General features: G+C 44.6%; 1 protein-coding gene across 4 annotated transcripts in view; it reads left to right on the top strand.

Annotated features, from left to right (window-relative positions):
• SEC23B (SEC23 homolog B, coat complex II component) overlaps positions 1 to 18768 on the top strand; it is a 39768-nt gene continuing 21000 nt past the window's right edge. Inside the window, exons 1-11 of one of the 4 annotated variants that reach the window (XM_029220904.1) lie at positions 1 to 15; positions 2719 to 2942; positions 4334 to 4391; positions 7077 to 7163; positions 8522 to 8758; positions 8882 to 8967; positions 10104 to 10248; positions 10668 to 10826; positions 11173 to 11288; positions 13332 to 13455; positions 14454 to 14534. In XM_029220904.1, the coding sequence (XP_029076737.1) occupies positions 2722 to 2942; positions 4334 to 4391; positions 7077 to 7163; positions 8522 to 8758; positions 8882 to 8967; positions 10104 to 10248; positions 10668 to 10826; positions 11173 to 11288; positions 13332 to 13455; positions 14454 to 14534 (1314 nt within the window). In that variant the 5' untranslated portion in view covers positions 1 to 15; positions 2719 to 2721. Of the gene's footprint in view, positions 441 to 2718; positions 2943 to 4333; positions 4392 to 6775; positions 7164 to 8521; positions 8759 to 8881; positions 8968 to 10103; positions 10249 to 10667; positions 10827 to 11172; positions 11289 to 13331; positions 13456 to 14453; positions 14535 to 18768 lie in introns of those variants that run through there. The other 3 variants (XM_029220902.1, XM_029220903.1, XM_029220905.1) reach the window with 3 other exon arrangements.

Genomic DNA, 18768 nt, shown 5'->3' with positions numbered 1-18768 from the left:
CGTTCTCGCTTCCCGGTAACTAAGGCGATGAGAGGGACTTCCCACTGAAGTGAGCGGACGTGTTATTGGAGTAGGGCGAGCTCCTGAGGCGCGCTGGCTGCGCCTAGGAAACAGTTCCCTAGGCGCCGGTATTTCGTGAAGCAGAAAGGTTTAGAGGTGAACGTGGAGAAACGTGTATTCTGAGTATTGTGATTTTGAAGAGCCAAGCACGTCTGTCTTGCCCTGTTCCAAGATGGCGGCGCAGCCTTTCTAAGTGTCTTGCTTCCGCTCGCCCGCCGGGGAGGCGCTCTTTGATTGGCCAGCGGACGGCGCCGTGGCGTGACGCACAGGACGCTAACCAATCGGCTTAGGGCTGAGCTGGACTTGGCGGTGGGAACTGGAGCCCGGCTCTTGCAGCGGTGGGTGCGTACGGCTGCGGCTAGGTGAGCGGCTCCGGCCAGGTGAGTGGGGAGCACAGGTTATGAGAGGCCGAGGGCAGGGGCCGGAGTCTCTGCTAGGGGCAGGTGGGTTGCTCCTGGGGCGAGGCCTTTTCCCGGCGGTCAGAGGAGCTGAAGGGCCCGAAGACCCAGGGGTCTGCTGAGAGTGACGTGGTCCCAGCCAGGTGGGGCGGCCGGCTGGCCGGATTCTGGCGCAGGATCCCTCGGAGTCGTGGGAGACAGAAGGACCCAACGTCCAGTTTACAGTTGAGGAACTCGAGATGCTGGTTAAATGACTTATGCGTCGTGACAGAGCCGGAGCTAGAACCCAGGTCTTCGGACTCCCTTTAAGGATTAAACCTTGCTTTACCTTAGTTGTGTCCTGAAAAATCATACCTTAAGGTGGAATGAATGGTACAGATTTTTTTTTTTTTGACAGATACGTCTACAGGATCTTTACAGTTTTACTTATTCATTCAGCTGTTAACCTATTCTGAAAGCCTTCCCTTTTGAAAATATGGTGTTAGTGGTAGACCTGTCTCTCTAGAAAAGTGCACCTTGGCTCATGCACACAATTTTGCATACAGTTTCAGAGGACTTATTGACCCTGTGAAGTCCCCTGTTGGCTATGAATCCATGCTCTTGAGGGAGGGAGTGAGCGGAAGAGGCAGTGGGAAATGGAGAGCGCAGGTTTTAATATGTGGATGCCTGGGGACATGGGATGGAGATAGTGCCTTTTAATAATGATCTGTTTTGAGAAGGAAAACAGCCACTTAATGAAGTCTGCCAAGGTGTTTGCTGAGAATTGGGATGTTAGAACTTGCTTTCATTCCCACCTGAATTACCCTTTACTAGCCAGGAAGCTGCAGAAGTGTTTTCTGTGTACACAGAACTATAGTTTCCTGCTTTGGCCAGAGATAACAAATAGATGCCTTAGAGTTTCAGTTGGAACAAACATTGGAATTTTTGTGCTCCGCGTTGTGTGTAATAGAGTAATTCATTTGCATTTATAGCCCTATGTTGTTCCCTTAGTCCAAATTAACAGTATGGCACTTCTCAAAATAGCTTGGAGACAGTCATTATTCAGCATTGCATAAGTGAGCACTAGAGGCCACTTATATAATAGAGTCTTTTTTTAAAAAAATTATTTTTTCTTGGCTGCGTTGGGTCTTTGTTGCTGCACACCGGCTTTCTCTAGTTGCGGTGAGCGTGGGCTACTCTTCGTTGCTGTGCGTGAGCTTCTTGTTGCTTTGGCTTCTTTTGTTGCGGAGCACGGGCTCTAGGTACGTGAGCTTCAGCAGTTGTGGCACGCGGGCTCAGTAGTTGTGGCTCACGGGCTTAGTTGCTCTGCGGCATGTGGGATCTTCCCAGACCAGAGCTCGAACCCGTGTCCCCTGCATTGGCAGGCAGATTCTTAACCACTGAGCCACCGGGGAAGCCCTATAATAGATTCTTTAATTTGCCATTTTTCCCACTGTTCTCGAGAGTTTTGTTCCCTTGAACCCTAATAGCTGAAGTGTGTGTTAGCCTAGAATTTAGTATGTAAACAGGATGAAGTTGGCATTATTTGGGTTTGAAAAACGTACTTAGTCTGAATGGCTGTTTCATTAACTGGAATCTTCCAAGGCATGAGCACAAGCGACTGTGGTGAGGGGACAGGAGCTGGTGAGGAACTCACTTAGCATAATAGCAAGTGTGCCTTTGTAATTTTGGTGATCCCAAGTAGAAGTACCTTGGCTAAGAACTGGTAGCTGTTCTTGTGAATAGGATTCGCACTTCAGTATCCAGTTCTTTTCTCCATAATAACGGAAGGAGAGAAAGGGCACAAAACCAAGATCACTTGGAATGTAAATTATAATACAGTATTTACTCGAATAGAGCAAGGAGGAAAGGGGGTTAGGGAGGAAGGTAACTGGATGCTGAAACAGGGTTTGAGACTTAACCCTTGAGCACGGGGCTGAAATTGGCTTGGCTGAGATGATCTGTGATCTAAGAGGAGATTTAAATTACTATTATTCACCTACATGCAGCTTAGGGATGACCAAATGATTGTAAACCTTCCGCCCCTTTTATTTTTTTAAGGGCTAGAAAGGAGGGTTGAGAAAGGAATGGGAGAGGTAGCTGTGAAGTTAATTGGCTCTTGGGGGGTCAGAGAGAAGTGAGATGTTGTCATCCTCCAGTGACAGGTTCTTCCAGACTAAGTGTTTAAGAAACGTGGCGTTAGGTGGTCATCTTTTTTTGAAGTTCAGTTGAGAATTTCACATACGATTAAACTTTATCTTTAGTGTTTTTTTTTTTTTAGACAATGGCAACATACCTGGAATTCATTCAGCAGAATGAAGAACGCGATGGCGTGCGTTTTAGTTGGAATGTGTGGCCTTCCAGCCGTCTCGAGGCTACAAGAATGGTTGTTCCCCTGGCTTGTATCCTTACTCCTTTGAAAGAACGTCCAGACCTGCCCCCTGTACAGTATGAACCAGTGCTTTGCAGCAGGCCAACTTGCAAAGCCATTCTCAATCCACTTTGGTATGAATTCTTTTAACAACTAGCAAAAATGATGAATACAGTAAATTATGACTTTCCCATGATTCTCCTAAAAGTGACTCAGTTGGGCAAGATGTCAAATTTGAGATGAGTAGTAAATGGTGAGAGTCTTAGGTGATGAATGTTTGTGGAAGTCTCCCTGGCCTGATATTCCACATGGAATTAGAATTTATGGGAATGAGGTGGAGGTAGAGGGAAAGGATTTGTAATTTTTTGTTTTTCTGATTTTCAGTTTGCTTTTGCCTTAACTATTGATTTTATTGGTGCCTTTCAAAGCATTTTCCAAAAAATATCCAAAAGCTTTAGAGAGTTTTGTTGTACCTACCTGGTATGGTGATGCTGTATGGCAGGAAGAGGTAATAGGCAGAAGAAATTTGAACTCTTGATGATTTTATTGTTAAGTGGAACTTTTTAATTTTTTGCGGTATGCAGGCCTCTCACTGTTGTGGCCTCTCCTGTTGCGGAGCACAGGCTCCGGACGCGCAGGCTCAGCGGCCATGGCTCACGGGCCCAGCCGCTCCGTGGCATGTGGGATCCTCCCGGATCGGGGTACGAACCCATGTCCCATGCATCGGCAGGCGGACTCTGAACCACTGCGCCACCAGGGAAGCCCTAAGTGTAACTTTTTTGTGCCTGAAATGGTGACCTTTGATAGCTCTCTTAAATGTGGGCACTCTTTGAAAGAATTTTTAAGCAAGTGAAGAGTGTCATAAATACTCTTTAAAAGATAAAATTTTTATATGAGGGAGCATTTTTTACTTCATTCTCCTTGCTCTTACTTGGTGTACCCATGTATAAGATGCTGCTGCTCTTTTAAAATAATAGCTGATCGTTAATTTTCTAAATGTAGAAAGAGGGGGAAAGCAACTATAAAGCATTATCTTGAACCAGTTCTAGGAAGTGTATCAACCCAGAAGCATTCTGCTCAACTTCTTCAAGTGAACTAAGTGTGGTTAAAGTCTGAGTTGTTTTTCCTGTGTGTTAAATGTCCTTTTAGTATTAAAATTTCATAGTTTCATATATTTGAACAATAAAGACATTAGAAAAATCATAAAGAGTATGTTTAGATAACAGGGCAAAAGGAAATAACCTATAATTTTTATAACTCATGAATTTCTAAATATTATCTAGGAAATCGGAAAAGAGCAAAAAGGATTTAGTCGTTGTTCATTGTTGCTGCTTGAAGGAGCCTTTCGGTGCGCTCAGCAGCCAGAGCTCTAGGTGCAGAGAATGTGTTGCATACCTTCCTCCACTGAGGCGCCCATACGTGAACACACATCCGTGCGATTTACTGAACAAGAAGTTCACACTTAAATGCTTTCTACCTGAAAAATGAAAACGGTATCTGGTTGTAATATTTATTTTTCTCACAGTCAGGTTGATTATCGAGCAAAGCTTTGGGCTTGTAATTTCTGTTTCCAAAGAAATCAGGTATGTGAACTGTAATTATTTTACAAGTATTTCCTGTGTTTCAATTTAGTTGTCCTACTCTGAAAAAAATTAAGTGAGGTTGAATTTGTGTCTGCCCTGGCACAGGGCACCTGTTAAGGTGATATTTCTTAAGCCTAATATTGAATGTTGAACATATGTGATTTTCGTTTTGAATGGTCATTCAGCTTCATTATATGAGTCTTTGTCTTTGCTGTGGAGGGGACATAGATTTCCTTTTTTTTTAAAAATAGGTTTTCTGTAAGTACTGAGTATGTTACCCTAGAAAACAGATAAGGCGTTTATATTACATTTGATTTCAGTTTATTCTAATTGGATAGTGTACATTACTGGATTTTCATTTTCGATCTTTCTAACTTTTAGGGTCAAGTTGATCTTGTTTTGATTTAAACATTTTTAACTACTAAACTAGGAGCTCACAAATGATGAGAGAGACTTTTCTTTGAAATGAACTGTGCCTATGGAGGAAATGTTCAGAAAGTGGATTATGGTGATTATTGCACAATTCTGTGCATTTACTAAAAATCATTGAATTGTACATTTAAAATGGGTGAATTTTATGGTATATAAACTATACCTCAGTAAAGCTGTTAGAAAATAATTATGCCCAACATAATATATAGTGCTCTAGCAGATCTTAAGATATTAATAACATCCACTTGTTTATTCTTATATTTGATCATAATTGATTAACAGTCTCATTCTCAGATAGCACACACTGAGTCCAGTGGTGAAGAGACCAGTGTGCAGTTGATGACTTTTAAGTATAGTCTTGGGAATTAGAAGCAGATACCGTACGAGATTTGTCTCCCTGGGCGATTCAGAGTATTTGCAGATCTTAAAAACATTCCTACACCCTATTATATTCAGAATTGATGTCTGTTTAATGTAATTTATTGTTAAAATTATAAGGCATCTAAAGATGTCAACAGAGTAAAAGTCCAACCCATAGGATGGGTGTAAATATTTACAAATCATGTGTCTAATAAGGGATTAATATTCAGAATATATAGAGAACTCCTAATACTCAACAGCAACAGGAAAGCCCAACTCAGAAATGGACAAAGAACTTGAATAGATATTTCTCCAGAGATGATAGACAGATGGCCACTAAGCACATAAAAAGATACTCATCGTCACTAATTATTAGTGATGTTTACCAAATGGTCCAGCATTCCCACTTCTGGATATATACCCAAAAGAACTGAAAGTGGGGTCTTGAAGAGATACTTAAACACTCATGTTCCTAGCAGTATTATTCATTAGTGATGTTAACCAAATAGTCCAGCATTCCCACTTCTGGATATATACCCAAAAGAACTGAAAGCAGGGTCTTGAAGAGATACTTACACACTCATGTTCATAGCAGTATTATTCACAATAGCTAAAACATAGCAACTGATCCGAGTGTCTGCTGACGGGTGAATGGATAAGCAAATGTGGTCTGTATGTTCAATGCAATATTAATAGCCTTAAAATGCAAGGTGTTCTGACTTATGCTACGTGATCGAACCTTAATGATATTGCTGAGTGAAATAAGCCAGTCACAAAAGAAATACTGTATGATCCCCCTTGTATGAGGTACTTGGAGCGGTCAAATTCATAGAAAGAGGAGGTAGAGAGGTGGTTGCCAGGGGCTGGGTGGGGGTGATGGGGAGTTACTGTTTAACAGGTTCAGAGTTTCAGTTTTGCAAGATGAAAAAAGTTCTGGAGATGGATGGTGGAAATGGGTGCACAGCATTATGAGTGTATTTAAGACCACTGAACTGTACACTGAAAAAAGGTTAAGATGGTAAAATTTACCATGATTTTTAAAGTTTGGGGAAAAAAATCAATGTACAAGCTACAAATTTTAAATGTTTGTAGAGAAAAAACAAAACACCTATGACATTATGTTAAGCACCAAAAAGCAGGTTGCAAAATTGTGTGTATAAGGTGACCTCAGCTGTGCTTAAGGTAGAAAAAGTGTGGAAGGAAATACACTGAGATGTTGACAGTAGCTGCCTCCGGGTGATAGGAGCACGGGGGGTTTGTATCTTTTATCTTATATTTTTCTTGTACTTGCCAGTTTTTCTACAATTAACATGTATTACTTTATTGATAACAGCTAGAGTAGTAAACCCAAATAAAAGCTTTAGTCTTCCATGTAGATTATTGATGAGACAGCTAAAATTTCAGCCCTTAATTTACAGGGCAACAATTTGGAAATGGTTTTTAATAGTGTGTGTTTTAATGATTTAGAAGTTACACGATAACCTAAAACTGCATTAAGAAAAAGTTCCAGTGTGATATAGATATAGAACAGGGTTATAGATTTTAAATTCTGATTAAAAAATGATTGATTGATTGATTGATTGATGCCCCAGGTCTTAGTTGCAGAATGCAGGATCTTTAGTCGCGGCATGAGAACTTTTAGTTGCGGCACGCATGCAGAATCTTGTTCCCCGATCAGGGATTGAACCTGGGCCCCCTGCATTGGGAGCACACAGTCTTACCCACTGGACCACCAGGGAAGTCTCTTAAATTCTGATTTTTGTATTTTAGTAACATGTTCTACATTTTGTGCTTTCAGAATTAATATGTGGTCATTATTTTATAAATGGAAAATAAAAGGCATAATGTATCTTTCAGCCCTCATGAAGCATTGCTTTGTTTTCTTCTCTCCAGTTTCCTCCGGCTTACGCAGGCATATCTGAGGTGAATCAGCCTGCTGAATTGATGCCCCAGTTTTCTACAGTTGAGTACGTGATACAGGTAATTGTTTGCTGCGCATTTAAGGAGCAGTGTTAAATTGAGCTTCTTTTGAAATACTTTGTCTTCTGTGTCTCTTGCCTGTCTGGACGATTTAAAGCTGTGAGGCCCACAGGATCCTGAACATTAGGTCATGGTACGTGTGCACGTGATGGCATCATTTTCCCGTCTCCATAGAAGGCTACCAAAAAGGTAGCACTGATTCAGTTCAAAACCCGCCCTCCACAGCCTTGTCCGTCTCAGTTGATGGTACCCCGTCTTCTAGTTGTTCAGCTTAGAAATCTTAGATTCATCCTTGACGTCTCTCTTTTTCTCACATCCCATATCTAATCTGTTAGGAAATCCCTTGCAGTCGATATTTACAGTTGATCCAGAATCCGGCCACTTCTTTCTCCCCACAGCTCCTGTCCTGGGCCAGCCCCCGCCTCTCACTTGAATTATTGGGGCAGTCTCCTAGCTCTTCGCCCTGACTTTACCCTTGCCCACTTATATTTTGTTCTTCACCCAGCAGCCAGGGTAACCCTTTAAAAACATCACATTAGGTCTGTGTTCAGAAACCTCCAGTGGCGAAAATGGCTCCCTTTTCACCTGGAGTAATAGTCTTCAGAGTTTTGTGTGAGCTGGCCGTATTACCCCTCTGACCTCAGCTTCTTTTAGGGTCCTCGTTCAGCCAAATGGGCCTCCTTGACTTTGCTCAAGCGTGCTGGGAACAGACGTGCCCCTGGGCCTTTGCTCTGGCTTTTCCTCAGGCTAGAGCTTTCTCTCCTGTATCTGTATTGCTCCCTCCCTCTCCTCCAGGTTTTTGCTCAAATGTTACTTTCTTAATAAGGCTGCCCTGACCTCCCATTTAATGGTGGAGCCTTCCTGCCCCCCACCCCCCCATGCCCGGCCTTCACAATCCCTCCCCCTTTCTCTGTTCTGGAAAGTTAGCTCCTGAGGCAGGCAGGGATCTCTGGCCTTTTGGTTCGCTGATGTATCTATCGCAGGACCTGGAACAATGCCTGGCGTTCAAAAATGTGGAATAAATTGTTGGATATAAAGTAGTCTTTACGTCTAGTTTGTTTTGATAAAACTTGTCGTTTAATGAAGTAAGTAGAGGTTTGTTTCGATGTTCTTATCACTGACAGTCAGTATAAATAAAGACTTGTTACTTACATAACTTGTTTTGCTTTTTTTTTTTGGCTGAGCCATGTGGCTTGGAGGATCTTAGATCTCCGACCAGGGATTGAACCTGGGCCCCGATAGTGAAAGCGTGGAGTCCTAACCAGTGGATCGCCAGGGAACTCCCTTGTTTTGCTTTAAAAAGAGCTGGTTATGTCTACTTGTATACTGATCATTGTGCTGTTTTTCTTTGCATAAAGCGAGGTGCTCAGTCCCCTCTGATCTTTCTCTACGTGGTGGACACATGCCTGGAAGAAGACGACCTCCAGGCACTCAAGGAATCCCTGCAGATGTCCCTGAGTCTCCTTCCTCCCGATGCGCTGGTGGGCTTGATCACGTTTGGGAGGATGGTGCAGGTCCATGAACTCAGCTGTGAGGGGATTTCCAAGAGTTATGTCTTCCGGGGTACGAAGGATTTAACTGCAAAGCAGATACAGGTTAGTGCCTTGCTTGTCCCCAAGCAGGACCAGGGATGTTTCTTAAAAATTCATTAGGAAAAAGGGAAAAAAATGTCATTCACTTGTAGTGTTAAGGGAAATGAGTCTTTCTGGTTTGTGTAGGACATGCTGGGCCTGACCAAGCCTGCCGTGCCCGTGCACCCAGCGCGCCCGGCACAGCCACAGGAGCACCCTTCCATTTCCAGCAGGTGAGCTTGGACGTGCACATGCACAGCGGCGGCTGTGGGCGGGAGGGAGGGACAGCAGGAGGGCTTTTGTTTTTTATTTTTAGAGGGGAAAAAAAGACTCAGCCTAACCAATATTTAATGTTTAATAACAAACATGACAAGTCAGTGTACGTTTAAAATTTATAACTAAGTTAATATATAAATATATATATACACACACACATACACGTGGGGCAGATTTGCTCAAAATATTTTTCCTGGTTAGATTTGTATCATCACAGAGATTTTGAGACCACTGTACGCAGTCATTCCCCTCTTATTAGATACATGGCTCTTGTCCTTTTTGATTCTTAAGTAAAGCTGGGGAAACTGAAAAGGCTTCTGTTGGGTGTCCTCTAACAAGCCTGAGATTGGCCCGCTGTGCTCCTAGGGCTGCCCAAGGCTGGGTTAACAGTTGGCAAACATGATAAGATGCTTTGCTGACATGCCTGGCACAGCCTCTTCTCTAAGAAACTGGTGTTCCTCCCTGTATGACTCCCAAGGTTCAAGAGAAACGCAAATGGAGTCTTCAGAACGATGAAGATTGTCCACGTCCATGAACCTTACATGGACTGAGTTCATGTTAGCATGTCTTTAGGGTTTTTTTGCTGCTTAAAATGTAATTAAACTGATTTGCTCCTATTTGAAATTGATTTTTTTTTCCATGCTACATATGCAGGTTGCTATATACTAGGCTTTAAATGACATTCCTGAATAAAATTGCTTTGAGTTTTTTGTGTTTGTAGTTAGAGACTTTTTTTTTTTTTTTTTGCTGTACGTGGGCCTCTTACTGTTGTGGCCTCTCCCGTTGCGGAGCACAGGCTCCGGACGCGCAGGCTCAGCAGCCATGGCTCACGGGCCCAGCTGCTCCGCGGCATGTGGGGTCCTCCCCGACCGGGGCATGAACCTGTGTCCCCTGCATCGGCAGGCGGACTCTTAACCACTGCGCCACCAGGGAAGCCCTGTAGTTAGAGACAACTTTGAAGGAAAAAAAAAAACACTGCAAGTTTTTTGTACTCTGATACTTATTTTGAAGAGCAGTAACTATGTGTCATGCAGGCTGAAGACCAGAGTACTTTATTAAATCAGGCTTGATGTGTCCATTCAATATCATGCAGATTTCTGCAGCCCATTCACAAGATCGACATGAACCTCACTGATCTTCTTGGGGAGCTGCAGAGGGACCCATGGCCCGTACCTCAGGGGAAGAGACCGTTGCGATCCACTGGTGTTGCTTTGTCCATTGCTGTTGGCTTGTTGGAGGTAACTCAGAATTTACTGGGACCTATCGGACCACACAAGCTTTCTCACAGAAGGTGTGTTTGTTGGCCTTGTCTGAAAAATCAGCTGTGACCGCAGTCAGCTGGCAGTGTTAATTTATCAGAAGGTGGTTCAGTGATTATTATTATCCACACTGAAGGAGCCCTTGGTGTTTTGAAAATACAAAAAGTTTTCATGAGATTTCACAAGGCCATTAGGGCACCAGGATCACAGGAAATAAAAGTGCGCCAGACCCTCAGGTTGGAAGAGAGAAGCTGCTTCTCGGCAGCGTCATCTGCGTTTTGCTGCAGTATCATCAGGAGTCACGACAGCTGAGGACAACTCACATTTGGAGCATTTCTGTGGGAAACATGCTTGGGGTGGGCTGTATGTTCCTAAAATGCTGCCACTTACTGCTTTAGGGCACTTTTCCAAACACGGGAGCCAGGATTATGCTGTTTATTGGGGGTCCCCCTACCCAAGGACCTGGCATGGTGGTTGGAGATGAACTAAAGGTTCCTATTCGTTCCTGGCACGATATTGAGAAAGATAACGCCCGCTTCATGAAAAAGGCAACCAAGGTAGGTGCTCCTGGCTCAAGGCTGTAAGTGTGGTCACCCAGGTGGGGTTTGGGCTGCCCTGGAGTGACAGCTGCTCTGCTGAGGCCATGCTTTGTGGTCAGTGAGTACCTCTTGCTGAGATGACCTTCCAGATCTCGGCTGATGTTAAGTATCTGTCCCAGTTCTGAGACCTTGGTTAGAGTGGGTGGCCCTAAAACTGCTAAAAGTGTTTTGAGACTGAAAACTGCAGTTTTATTTTATTTGGATGTTATGAGAGAAACTGTTTGATCACATCCCTTTGGTGCGGTAAGGCACGCCTAGTTAGTGATGTTGCTGTTCCATAAAGATAATTTTTCTCTCTTTGCAGCACTATGAGATGCTTGCTAACCGAGCTGCTGCAAACGGTCACTGCATTGATATTTACGCTTGTGCCCTTGATCAGACTGGACTTCTAGAGATGAAGTGCTGCACAAACCTTACTGGGTATGTGGACAGTGAACCCCTGGGAAAAGTGAGAGTACTTATTCTAAGGAGTGAGACTTGAGTGATGGAACCGTGGGAATGGCCAAGGCTGGCTCAGATGAGCGTTCAGGTGGCTCTGGGCTGCAGTTTCGGTGCCTGGGGAGGGTTTGTGGGCCTCTTGGAGGAAGAAGCTGTGATCAGAAGGAGGTCAGGGTTCACTGTGAACTTGTCGTGTCAGAGTAACTTAACTTCTTAGAGTTGTTGCAGACACCAAGGCAGGAAAGCAAGCATGGAGTATGTGGCCTTCAGCACTTCCTTGTGAGAAGGGGGGAAGTAGGCTGAATGCTAGAGCAATTAGGAGCCCCCTCACGTGGCTTAGTAACCGCACCTCATGACAGCCGGCACTCACTCAGCCTGGAGGGTGCGGTGCAGGGCGGGCTGGGAGCCCAAGTCTTCAGAGCGGGATGGTGCCCAGCCAGCTGCCTTTGGGGCCCAGGGCACACTCGAGCCTCACCCCAGACCTCCTGAGTCAGAGGCTGAGGACGCAGCCTGGTGGTTTTAACAAGCTCTCCGGGTTTTAACAAGCTCTCCGGGGATTCTGGTGAGAACCACCTGTGGCACCACTAGTCTGAAGGTGCTGCAACATCAGAATCACCCGGGAACATTCAAAACTACTTTTGGTCTGGGTCTTGTTCCTAAAGTCGGATTTAATTAGCATGGCGCCTGGCCTGGGCATCAGCATATTTAAAGTTCCCGAGCACTTCTGACGTGGAACAGAGTTTGAGAACCACTGGTGCGGCCCGTGTGTGCTCCAGGCATGCCTGAACACAGACAGCGTCTGGAGAACCTGCATTTGTGTGCAAGTCCCCTGGGGTCTTGTTCACACGCAGCTGGAAAAGCAGTGGCAGAGAGCTGTGGGTGGGCCTGGTGTTCTGCATTTATAAGGAGCTCCCAGGTGGTGCTGCGGGTCCTCACTGAGTAAAGGGGACGGGGTAGAACCCTTGTCATCTGCAGCTGTCCTGGGGACCAGCAGGCGCATGAGGTGATAGAGGACCAGTGATGCTGGCCTGGCTGTGCCGCTGAGTTCACTTAATACGCTGGACTCCCCCCAGTGCCCTGCGGGAGTTCTTGTCGTGAAACATCACAGGAAAACTTCCATGTGTTTGTGAACACCCCCGAGCTTATACACCAGAGTTCACGTGTATGTGTCTCTCCTCTGTGAAGAGGGACCAGCACTTCCCTCACACTTTCAGTGAGGCCTTTGACCCCTGAGTGACAGTATTTAGGGCACATCACCTGTTGCACAACTGTAGTATCGGGGAAATGTGTGAACAGTGACACTGAAAAAAAAAAAAGACTTAGAGGTTTCAGTTGATGGCTTGAAGTGAGCCAACCATTGGGGATGACTTCCAGCAAAGGCGAGGTGACCCTGGGCTGTGTTATGGGGTCCATTATCTTCAAGGAAGATCACAGTCTTGGTTTCCTTGGGAGTAGTCACACCTTATCCAGATTATATCATCATTTATTTTTTTAAACTTTTAATTTTTGAAACAGTTAACAGATTCACAAGAAATTGCAAAAATAGTACAGTGAAGTCTGTCCATACTTTTTATCTAGCATCTCCCAGTGGTAGCATCTTACATAAATACAGCACCATGTCAGAACCAGGAAACTGACTTGGTACAGCACAGTTAACTATTGATACATCACGGACTGTACTTGGCTCTCACCAGTCTGTACATGCACTCATTTTTAAAAATCTGTGTGCATGTCTAGTTCTTTGAAATTGTTATCCTCTCTATAGGTTTGTATAACCACCACAGTGATCAAGATACAGCACTGTTCTAAAGAATTCTATGTTTAATGTTTTAAAAATAGTGTCTTTCTTGAGTACAAATTGAACTGGCTGTTTTCCATTATCAGTAAGTGATCAGTAGCACCTCTGTGGACATGCTTGCTTTTTTCTTCTTCTCTAAAATAATTGTTCATAAATACCCAGGAAGCATCTGAATGGCTTTGAGTCATCCTAAAGGTTCACTTTCTTTTCCCTTTTTTCTTTCCTAGAGGCCACATGGTGATGGGAGATTCTTTCAACACTTCTCTCTTCAAGCAGACATTCCAAAGAATTTTTAGTAAAGATTTTAATGGCAATTTCCGAATGGCATTTGGTGCTACCTTGGAAGTAAAGGTAGAATAGATTTCTAAAACCTTAATGAAAGAATAGTGTTCTTACTTACCTAGAAGTCATAGTTGGGGGAGCCTCACCCTCAGGACACGGGCATCTAAAGATAAGTTAAAAAGTTTCTAGCAAAATAATCCCAACAAAGTATATTCATTCTGTCCCTTTCCTTCTCAAGAACGACCTGCGTATTTATCAGTGTTTTAAACCATGAGATGTCTGCTCCCCCTGCAGGGAGAGCAGGCCTTACGAAGGTGGTGGGCTAAGTGCCCACCCAGCCACCGGTTTGTGTTTAGCGCCTGCCTGCAGACTAGCCAGGGCGCTCTAAAATGGGGCAGCATTGGGAGTTTGGCTTTTGTTTTTCCACGTAGGGACTGATCGCTCTATACGCTTGATTCTGAGTCATTGAGAAAACATTCAAAGGGGCCGTTAGAAAATATGATGGCAAATATTACTTTGCAAATTGGCAATAATCATTAAATCATCTAGGTTAAACTTTAAACAACGTTGTCAAATGTTGGAGGTTTTTTTAAAAAGTTGAAGAAGGATGGACTTTGCTGAAATGAATTCAGATTTAAAAGTCTGAGTATGTTGGCCTCGTCATTGTGTTGGAGTTCATAAATTAAGTATTTTTAAAGCAACACAAAACAGCATATTCCCTGATTGACATTTGTAACTAGTTACAACAGGTTTGTGGCACAGGAGAAGAATGTAGTATTGGTAGAATTGCTGTCTTCTGTGTGCACGATAATTTCAGAGTTGAGAAGGTAGAACATGCTGCTGCATCTTTGGAACAAAGATAACTCTGTTACTAAAGGAGGGTTTTATTAAAGTTTTAGTCAGTTCACAGCAGCCCTGGAGACGCATATACAAGCTTTTGCATGCTAGAATCCCTGTAGGATTTTCCCTTGGTGGAATAATAACCCTGCCGTTTTAGTTGTGTCCTTTGTGAGGGGGTGGTTCTTGGTGATTGTTAACTGTCTGCTCTTATGTTAATTCTGCCTCAGACCTCGCGGGAACTGAAGGTTGCCGGAGCCATAGGCCCTTGTGTGTCTCTGAACGTGAAAGGACCATGTGTGTCAGAAAACGTAAGGAAAACTCCTCCATCACCCTCACCTCCTTTGCCTGGGAATTGACCCCTTAGACGTGTCGGGGCTGGATGACCTTGCATCGTGTCACCTGTTGGCTTGTGTCTGTGGTGAGGAGAGAGGGGTAACTCACTGACGCCCATAGCCCTGAGGGGTAGTGTCATTTCTGTCTTTCCATCCATTGGTCTGAACGGTCAGAGAGGAGAAAGCTGAGGCTCAGAGAGGTTAAGTGTCTTGCTTAGGGTCAGAGATGACAACGGGGGAGCTAGGTAGGGACCATGTTCCCCACCCGACTACCCTTTCTTGGGTGGCTGCGCCAGAGAGCTACCAGGCATTGCATTCTGTGCAGCACAGTCCTGCAGGGACAGACCCGTGTGCTTATTGCCCTTGTAAGGGCTCCCTCTGTCTCGCTTCACAGAGACCGTTTTGAGCTGGTTGGGCAGTGGGTGACACTGTGGCGCATGTAGACAGCGGTGTTCCTTGAGTGACAGATTTGAGTACATGGAACGAAGTTCAGCTCTCACTAGGTGGGGAGATGGCCTTGCTGGTGGCCCACTTTCTCTGATGACACTTGAGCTGCCAAGTGTACACTTTTGGTCCAGTGAGGCCTGTCCAGGGTGGGTCTGGGCTGGGTTGTCACAGTCACGTCCTTCCCTCACCGTCCTCTTCAACGTGAGGCTGGATGGGAGAGTCGGGCGTGGGCTCAGGGTGCAGGTGTGGCCCTGACGAGGTGCTTCATGGCTCCGGGATCCAGCATCTCTGTCCGGGAAATGAAGGCAGCAATGGGACCTACTGTACAGCACTGTTGGGAGGACTCCACGAGCAGCCCAGGTGAGGCACTTAGAACAGTACCGAGGACGCCCACACTGGGTTTCACCTTTCCCATTGAAGCTTTTGTCCGCATCAGCAATGAGCACTCGTTAGTGACTACTTAGAGTAAGTTTTTATTGAAGTTACCAGAGGCAGGCTTTTTGAGAGGATATTCCTGTAACCCTCCGGGTGAGGCAGGTTGTTGCCCAAGCCCCTGTGGCGAGTCCCTCGTTACCCCCATGTACTCAGGGACGTGTACTCTTGGGCTTTGGGAGGCTGCCTTGTTCCAGCACATTCTCCACAGACTTAATATCTGCCTAAGAAGGTATTATAACTTAGTACAGCTGTTCCAGGATCCAGTAGGTTTCAGCCGTGAAATTTTTGGATGGGGGGTGGAGGAGGGGAGGAAAGTACAGTTTTCAGACACACAGGGAAGTTTTGAGAAGAGCGTAATGAGTCTGTATCCCCACCACATAGAGTCGGTAATCGTTGACATTTTGTCATAATTCCTCTGTCCTCGTTTTGGCCACATTTGTGTTATCTACCTGATTTCATCTGTTTGCCATATTCTTTTATCATATCAATATTTTGCTTTTGAAAGCAAGTTGCAGACGTCTTGACACTTAGTCTGTCAGTGTTGCGGTGTGCATCTTCTGAAGACAAGGGTCTTCTCCGTTATTCTCAAACCTTAGAAAACAATGATTTCCTAATATCATCTAACATATAGTCATATTCTTTCCCTAATTTCTCTCCAGATGTCCTTTGCAGCTGTTTTTCCTCTCTAACCACTATTGTATTTGATAATACATATCCTTAGTCTTTTAAAATGTAGGATGGTCTTCCTGTCATTTTATTTAGGCTTTTTTGCTTGTTTTGTTTTGTTTGATGATGTTGGTCTGTTGAAGAGACAGTGCCAATGCCAGGAGTCTTCTGTAATTGAGTGTCTCCGTATGTTTGTTTCCTTGTCTGACTTGTTTTCTGTCCTCGCTGTATTTGCTGTGAAGTGGAGGTTAGATGAATGATTAGATTCGGGTTAAACCTTTCGGTCCCCCATGCTTCCTGAGTGATCTGTGTACCTCATGCTGAGTTGTGGTGAGGTGATGACTGTCCTTCAATTACAGGGGCCTGTTTCCTTTTTGCCATTAGCAGGAGATCTGTTGAACAAGATTGTAGCACAACATGAGTATCTTGTTTGCCAGTAGCCTTTCACCTTATGGTTTTAGGTTATCCATTGATTATCCTGAATCAGTGTATTTGAATCACAATAAACTGGTGACTTCCTAATTCCATCTTTACAGTTCTTCTGATCAAGGCAGGGTAGATGCTTACGTAAGGAATTTGTGTATTGGTGAGAGAATACAATGCTTGTGGGACTCTGGAGGGTTTGTGGCCACGCTTGAGGGTTGGTGCTATAGGGGAGGGAAATTTTTCTTTTTCCTCTACCCACCTTAGTTTCATTAGCTGGGACCCTGCAAATTAGACTGACGAAACACAGCTTAACAGGAGAAAAACAAACAAGTTTATTAATGTGTGCATCACACACATAACACAGCACGTACATACTCAGTGATGAGTCACTCAGAGGGAGTTAGACCTTGGGATTAGTTGCATCTTAACAATAAATGTTCTTTTACAATAAATGTGTAGATAAGTGACAAGACAAAGGAAAGGGACCTTGATCTTCTAGGGGTGGCAGATTGTGGAAGAGTAGACAGATGGGGGAGACGGATGGGAAAGGAAGATTGTTTTACCAAGAGTTGTTACATATATTCTTCTGGTGCTGCCTCTGGACTGATAAGCATCTAGCATTGTCTTTGATGGTTAAGAAGCTCCTGACTTCCTGGTAGGAGGAGGATAGAGAGTTTTCTTATGTCTGCTTTTTTTTTTTTTATGGTACGCGGGGCTCTCACTGTTGTGGCCTCTCCCGTTGCGGAGCACAGGCTCCGGACGCGCAGGCTCAGCGGCCATGGCTCACGGGCCCAGCCGCTCCGCGGCATGTGGGATCTTCCCGGACCGGGACACGAACCCGTGTCCCCTGCATCGGCAGGCGGACTCCCAACCACTGCGCCACCAGGGAAGCCCCTTATGTCTTCTTTTTAATAATTACCTACAGCTTAAAATAATCTTTATGCCAGCCTGGCATATTTTGGGTGACATGCTCTGAATCCCCTTGATTTAGTTTCGTATTAAAAATGGAGTTTCGTATTAAAATGGTTTCGTATTAAAAATGGAGTCAAAAGGTGTGGAGAGAGATTTGAGAGAAGGGATTAGCAAGGCAAGAAAGGGGGGCAGACAGGCTCCTTTTACTTCCTTGCCATTGTTCATGGGTGCAGCCTTCACTGTCCAGCAGATGTTATGTGCCTCTTTTAGAAAAGGCCCTGAAAGGGAAGGTGAACACCTAGGAATCCATTCGTCTCACGATCTTGCTTAGGAAAGACTTGTGAAACGCAGGGTGTCCTCCCCAGCCGGCACTGTAGAGCTGTGACTTTTCCCTTTCCCCTCTGACCATCACCTTCCTGAGACTGCTGGTTCTGTGGCCAGGGACATGGGCTCCTGGCATGGCTTTGTAGAGAGACCGGACTGGTGTCAGCTGTACTCAGCTCACAGTGTACAGTTTGGGTGGGTTCAGAGTAACAGAAGAGGTATGTATCATGACTCTCTTGATGCATAATTGTGTTACTTTCTAAGGATGGTATCCCATATTATAATGAGGTGTTAAAATGTGTAGTATTCGCTGTCTCTAGAATGATCAAATGTATGTTTCAGAGTCTAGTGATCTTCTTGGTTAATGGTTCTAGGTATTTGACACCTGCAGACTTTTCTTCTAGATGTCATGCTTAAAACAGTGATACCCTTCATGTTTTAGTGATCTTTTTTTTTTTTTTGGCGGTACGCGGGGCTCTCACTGTTGTGGCCTCTCCCGTTGGCGGAGCACAGGCTCCAGATGCGCAGGCTCAGTGGCCATGGCTCACGGGCCCAGCCACTCCGCGGCATGTGGGATCTTCCAGGACCGGGGCACGAACCCGTGTCCCCTGCATCGGCAGGCAGACTCTCAACCACTGCACCACCAGGGAAGCCCAAGTGAACTTCTTATTTATTGCTGGGAGTCATTCAACTAGTCAACCCAAAGCAGCCTTCACATGATTAAAATCTCAGTTGTCTTACCAAGAATTTATATGTAGCTTTTGCATAAAGGAATTGGGTTAAAAATTAATATTTAATAGCTAAAGTTCTGTAATTATTTCTTGTTCTAATAATGGTGGAAGAAGTACATAAATCTTTCAAGCTAAGCAGGTAGTTCTTTTTCTTTTCAAGTATTTACTTCATCCCCATCCCTGACCTGATTCTCTCAGTTGACATCAGTGTTATGTATTTTGTGTGTGTGTGTGTGTGTGTGTGTGTGTGTGTGTGTGTGTGTGTGTGT

Source organism: Monodon monoceros, unplaced genomic scaffold (genome assembly GCF_005190385.1).
Source record: "Monodon monoceros isolate NGI ecotype Baffin Bay Population unplaced genomic scaffold, NGI_Narwhal_1 Super_Scaffold_13, whole genome shotgun sequence".
Taxonomy (NCBI): Eukaryota; Metazoa; Chordata; class Mammalia; order Artiodactyla; family Monodontidae; genus Monodon; species Monodon monoceros.
The sequence above is the reverse complement of the archived record's forward strand: the minus strand, read 5'-3'. Positions and strand labels throughout refer to the sequence as shown.